Source organism: Frankliniella occidentalis, unplaced genomic scaffold (assembly GCF_000697945.3).
Source record: "Frankliniella occidentalis isolate FOCC.00 unplaced genomic scaffold, Focc_3.1 Scaffold163, whole genome shotgun sequence".
NCBI lineage: Eukaryota > Metazoa > Arthropoda > Insecta > Thysanoptera > Thripidae > Frankliniella > Frankliniella occidentalis.
Genome location: NW_026267289.1, coordinates 112,714 through 118,929, shown reverse-complemented (window position 1 = coordinate 118,929; position 6,216 = coordinate 112,714). Strand labels below are relative to the sequence as shown.

The 6,216-nt window shown below is 56.0% G+C and overlaps 2 protein-coding genes across 3 annotated transcripts in view; both read left to right on the top strand.

The window, feature by feature from the left end:
* LOC113209070 (uncharacterized) overlaps positions 1-6,216 on the top strand; it is an 89,448-nt gene that overhangs the window by 44,368 nt on the left and 38,864 nt on the right. The gene's annotated exons all lie outside the window — the stretch shown is intronic.
* LOC113209051 (uncharacterized) overlaps positions 2,367-6,216 on the top strand; it is a 14,129-nt gene continuing 10,279 nt past the window's right edge. Inside the window, exons 1-2 of one of the 2 annotated variants that reach the window (XM_052271459.1) lie at positions 2,367-2,726; positions 3,171-4,923. In XM_052271459.1, coding sequence (XP_052127419.1) covers positions 2,416-2,726; positions 3,171-4,920 — 2,061 coding nt within the window. In that variant the 5' untranslated portion in view covers positions 2,367-2,415 and the 3' untranslated portion in view covers positions 4,921-4,923. Of the gene's footprint in view, positions 2,727-3,170; positions 5,385-6,216 lie in introns of those variants that run through there. The other variant, XM_026426392.2, reaches the window with a different exon arrangement.

The window sequence follows — 6,216 nt, the reverse complement described above, 5'->3', positions numbered from 1 at the left end:
TCTCTCTCTCTCTCTCTCTCTCTCTCTCTCTCTCTCTCTCTCTCTGCCGCCCTCCCCGTCCCTTTCACCTTGCACCACGGCACAACGGTTGGCGTGGCGTGGCTCGTGCGTGATTTGCATGTGATTGGTGGACGAAAGTAAAAGCGAAATCACTCCGCCCCCACCCGTCCCCGCCGGTCCCCACCGGGCCGCCTCGTGCCCAGATCTGGGTTCGGTAGGCTCTGGTGTTGACCCGACCCCGGACCTGTTGGACTGGTGATGGTGATGAGGTCGACGGTCCCAACACCTTTATCTCTCGCAAAGGCTGGCTGTCGGTTTTGTTGAACTGTTAAAAATATTCTTCTGACCTGTGGTGGTTTTGATGTCTGGTTTTATTGGACTGAAGAAGTTTGTTAGCACTGTTTTGAACTGTATACCTCCTTACCGTAAACCGTAGGATAGAGCACAAAATTTTACAGTTGAAATATCCGTTCTTCCAGTGAACAGTTTAAAACTGTTGTTAACGCTGTAGATTTTTTCAGTGAATGATTTGCCATTTCTATAAGTACAAACAATTCCTCTGTATTGCGAAGAAGCAAGACTTTTTTTGTGATACAAAATGTTCTGTAAACTCTGTTTGCCTTGGTGACTTGTATGCCAGACTGCCAGCAGAGCACAGACAAACTTGTTTTAAGTATCTGTAGTATTGTTACAATGACAGACAAAACGAATGCCTTCTAGAACCTTGTAGTGAACTTAAGTGCTTTTTGTAGAATTCGGTTGACACCCAGAGATAGGCCGTGCACCCACCGCTAGTCTAGGATGGGAGGAGGGGAGAAAAGGGTTGGGTGCTCTCATCATGCAGGCCAACGGTTAATGCGCGATTTATGTAAAAAGGCGACATGGCAACTTCCGTACCAGTGTGGCGGCCGCCCCGACCTCTAGAAGAACCCCTCCTGCGGGCCCCTTGCGCCCCTGGAGGGAGGGGGGGGGGGCTGCCGGTCTGAGGGTGTGTGGGAGGTCGTCGCGTGAGAAGCTAACTGCAGTCCATGGAGCCACCGGCCGACCTCATATCGATCCTCTTCCATATAAGACTCTACGGTACACGGCAAGGAAAAAGCTTTCGAAAATTGATTACGAGGAGTTATGGTGCACTTGTGGCAGGAAAAAAAACATGGTAATGCGAAAACTTTTGAACTCAAATCGTGAAGTTAAATCTCGCAAGACTTAACGAACAGAATAAGTAATATTTGACTTTGACAAGAATTATGGCTAGCTTAAATTTCCACACGCTCCCTGCTTCAGTAATTGTCCTCGACTTTGTCCGTTCGTCAAAATATTTTCTTTTAAAGTGGGCATGTATGAATTATTTTCTCTTCTCTTATACGCGCATGCGCGTGTAGACATACGCGCACACAAGTGAGGCCGCACGACACACGACCCAGACGCGACATCAGGGGCGTAAGTACAGCATGACCCCTGTGCAGTGCGTGCGCGCGGGGCCTAACAAGCGCCTGCCTGCCTCCTGCAGACCGCATCGGGAATGTTGCACACAAGCGCGGGGGGGTCCGCACACATCAGCATGTGAGTGAATATGCTGTCCGTCCGTCGGCTCATTGGCGACCCTCGCGGTGGCGTGTAGTGGGTGTCCTTAGCAGCCCCATTGTTTGTGTGTTTGTTCGGTTGGCGATTATTCTTTCTTTCTTTTTTTTTTCATAACTCGCGTATTGTCCGTGGTGAGTGGGAGTGGCCAGGGTGCCCAGGGCATGGCGGGGCGTGGCGGGGGCGAGCGTGGGTGCCCGCGCCAGCAGCTAGCGGCGGTGCACGGCCTTCATGCAGTCAGCTGCGTGCAGCTGTATGGAACTCGCCGTTCTGCACACAGCAAAACCAACCGAGATTCATAATCATCTCAGTCCAGTTGGACTCAAAATACTCTAGTTTTTGGCCTCATTGTGTTTTCTCCCTTGAGGCGGGCCGCCGGCCGCAAGGATATGAGGGTCAAATGCGGAAAACTTTCTCTGGTCCGTCCTGCCCGACCGTCCGCCCGTTGCGCGGACTGGTTTCTGAACGCACTCCAAGGTGAAATGAAATGAGACGAAACCAAACTGGAGTGCCTCTGGCCGCCCCGCCCCGCCCCGCCCGGCTGGGGCTGGGCGCGGGCAGGCGCGAGAATGCGGAACCCTCCGTTGGGAGGGGGCGGGGACTTCGGCGAGGACCGTGATCCACAGGTGCTCCTTCAAAAAACCCTTAAGCTCACCGCAACGCATCCTCCAGTTGAACTTGAAACGAAACTTCGCCTGGTGTATTGCTCTCCCACCCGGGCCGGCAGCTACATCCGGCCGGCTTTATCGCGAGATTCGGCTCACTCAGTGCAGCACGAGACCCACTCGGTCTTGGAGGTCGGGGTGACCGCCGCACACTGGTACGGCAGTTGCCATGTCGCCTGTTTACATACTCGGTGCTGGACGGCCGCACTCGGGCCGCACCATGGCTGTCGTGCGCGTGCTCGTCGTGCTCGGACTCCTCCTGCAGGCCGCCGGCGCGCTCACGTCGTTCGATTGCTCGAAGCCGGGTCCGAGGCTGGCGGCCGTCGGCCTGGTCGACGTGGCGCCCTGCGGCCCCCCCGACGCCACCGTGCCGCCGCCGGCGCTCCGGGAGGTGCAGGTCGTGCAGATGAGGAACTTCAACAAGATCAGGGTGCGCACCTGCCACGTGGAACTGGAGAGGCGCTTGTACTACTGCCCCAGGTATAGGACATCATTTTGGTTGCTCTTTTTGTGCTGTTATCTTCAAAAATGGTTCAAGTCAGTGTCATGAGGTTTGCGTACTCTTCTTGGGCGAAGTGGCCATGGCACCGCAGTAAGACTGCTTTCTACACACCTAGAAAAATGAAAAGTTGTCACAGCCATCGTATGGTTACTTCAGGGACAACCATAAAGTGATGGTTGAGATAACGTTAAAATTGTTCTCAAAACGAAAACATAGATCCGACAAGTGTAGGATTGTTAATTTCTTAACCATATTATAGTTGTCCCTGAAGTAACCACACGATGGTTGATCCGACTTTCCATTTTTCTGGGTGCACCCGTAACAAAATTATGTATTTCACGTATGGGAACACAAGTAGAGTATTACAAATAGGCTATTGATGCGCCATATATAATTATGATTCCGTTTCACCTGGTCGGCAGCTACACGTTCGGAAACAACCGCAACTTCGGCGAGGTACTCGGCGGGCGCGACACCAACATCCACTGGCTCACACCCGGCGCCTGCGACGAGATGCACACCCGGGGCACGGCCAGCATCTACGGCAACCCCATCTCGGGCCTCAGGGTCAACGAGGAGGTCAACGACCGGTGGCTGACCATTCGCGGCAGCTTCCAGAACGACGCGTCCTGTCACGGCATGTGGTTCGGGTACAACGGCCACAACTACGAGCGCATCGCGGCGGCCGGCAACGCCCGCATCGCGCTGCGGACCCTGGAGGCACGCGTGGACCTCAAGGAGGACACCGTCGTCCTGCCCTCGGGGGGCGTGTGCTCGTACCGGGGCGGCAGCTGTCGCGACGTGACGGAGGGGAACGTGCTGTGGGACTACGAGCCCATGGACGACTGCGGCGAGCACCGGCTGGACGTGCTGTACTCGGGCCCGGCCAACCTGACCGCGGTGGGAGGCAACTCGTCTTACCTGTCGGTGCTGACGGGCACCACCTTGGCGGCCCTGATGGTCAGGACGGACGACCCCTCCCCGCTGTGCGAGGCGACCGCCTACCCCACCCAGGACCCCCGCGTCCTCGTGCTCCTCCGCGAGGACGGCCAGGGCCCGCTCCCGTTCACGAAGAAGGAAATGGACCCCGACAATGTCGACATGATGTACCACGTGAACGCCATGTCGCTGTTCCTGGAGCGGTGGGCGCGCGAGCGGGCCCTCCTCGCCGCGTACGAGCAATGCGAGTCGGAGCACGCGCGGCTGCGGGAGGCGCTGCTGCTGGCGCGCGTGTCCCCGGGCGCTGCCGCGCGCCTGGTCATGGGGGGCACGCCGGGCTACACGGGGGTGGTGCGCGGGGACGTGCTGTACGTCGCCCAGTGCGAGGCCCGGGACCTGCCCCTGCGCGTGGCCGGCCGCTGCTACCTGCAGATCCCCGTGTGGGACGGCGACACGCCGGCCTTCGCCGAGCCCGCGACGCGCGCCCTGGTGCCCGCCTCCGCGGTGACGGAGGTGGACTGCGACTCCGTGCTCCTCCCAGTGCACTACATCGACGACCAGTGGGTGGCCTTCACGCCCAACATTACCAACGTGACCGTCTCGGTGCAGCGGCTCGGAGCGGCCCCGCAGCCTCCTAGCCTCGCGCCCCTGGCGGACTTTTTGGGTCGTGACCCGGAGATCATAAATGACCCCAATGATCCTAAGGTCACGAATGACCTCCTGTCGGCTTTCGGATACCCCGCCGCCGTCCGCAACGACAGTGCCGCCCTCAACGACAGCACTATTCTCAACGACAGCGCCATCCTCAACGACAGCGCCATCCTCAACGACAGCGCCATCCTCATTGACAGAACCTTTCCCAACGACAACACCATCCTCATCCTCGACAGCGCTCGCCTGTTCGACTCTTTTCTGTCGTCAGTCGAAACGTTTGGATCCTACTGCTCAATCTTTGTCACAGTGTGCATTCTCGTCCTCGCGCTGCGCAGCACTGTCAAATGGATCATGCGCAGGCGACTCCTGTTCGTTGCCATTTGGAGATCGTTCGCAGAGGCCTTCGTGTTCGAGCACGTGTACGTTGTCCAGAACGAGAAGCTCCCGGACTGTGACACTGGAATGCGCAAAGACACCGTAGCAGGGGAGGCCCTGTCGGACAACCAGTGCGACCGCGGGGACGACTTTGAGGAATTTGAGCTGGACAAGGTCTCACCCTGCGCCAATGCGACGAAATGAAAGGTTATCTATCTACCTATCTTTCTATCTATCTATCTATCTATCTATCTATCTATCTATCTATCTATCTATCTATCTATCTATCTATCTATATATCTGTCGATCTATCTATCTACACTGTAAGAAAAACCTACAGCTACTTGCTGTACAATTCAGCGTTGTACTTTGAAATGACAATATCATGTTGTTATTCCAGTATTTTCACCCCACAATCTACAATGAAAATTTCACAATCTTCTACTGATTAATAATTGACAGCACCAGACTGTTGTTATCTTGTAGGTTTTTCTCACAGTGTATCTATCTATCTATCTATCTATGCTCGAGTATACAGCATTGTCCCCTTGTTTAAAACTACACACATTGCACCTTTCACCATATGCCTATACCAGCGTTATTTCTTATTGTTCCAGACCGCTCGCCTTGTTATTTTTGATATTATAATATTGTTTACACCACTATGATTCCGCGGTGTTTTACATTTGGCAACATCAAATGCGACAAGTATAGTAGTTTCAGTCTGTCAGTCAGTGCGAGGGATGCCACGGTTAGAGAGGCCACCGCGACGACGCACTTCACGTCGCGACGGAATCCGGATTCGTCCCGTCGCCGCGCGTCTGGGGGGGGAGCAATTTGCAACGTGTGTGCAGTCCGCTAACAAGCGCGTGCCGGCGGCGGCCGCGTCCGGAAACGTGTCGCTCGCGGCTCTTCGGAGGCAGCCCGGCGCGTGGTCGGACGCGGATCGATGCAGTCTGACTCACGCCGCCCTGCCCCGTCGCGCCGCCAAGTCGCGCCACCACCGGTCGCCTAGCGACTGGGTACCTACCTGGCGCGAGGGGGGCGTTCGGAAAACACCTCGCGAGGGTGTCCTTGGAAACGACCCGTAAGGAAGGGGTGGCGGAGGGTGCGGGAGGGGGGCGTTCGAACGCACCCCGAGTGTGCTGCACACTGCATGGGCGGTACGGTGGTATCGACCAAGCAGCCGCAAGACAGACGGCAACGTACAGACAAACCGAGACAGACAGACAGACGTGGACGAGAGAGGTCTGAAGAGAGACTTTGCAGTAGTGAGACTTATTTAATTTTGCACACGACAACTTGTCATACCGTCTTGGATAGCTGCAGACGTTTTCTTGTGTGAGTGTGTGTGTGTGTGTGTGAGAGAGAGGGAGAGAGAGATTCCCTGAAAGGGAAAAGGGCCGCACATACCCACAGATGCCAGTTGGCAGGTCAATAGGCAGCCGCGGCCGTTGCCAACACAAATCACCGTGTGTCAAGACTGCAAAATCGCCATGT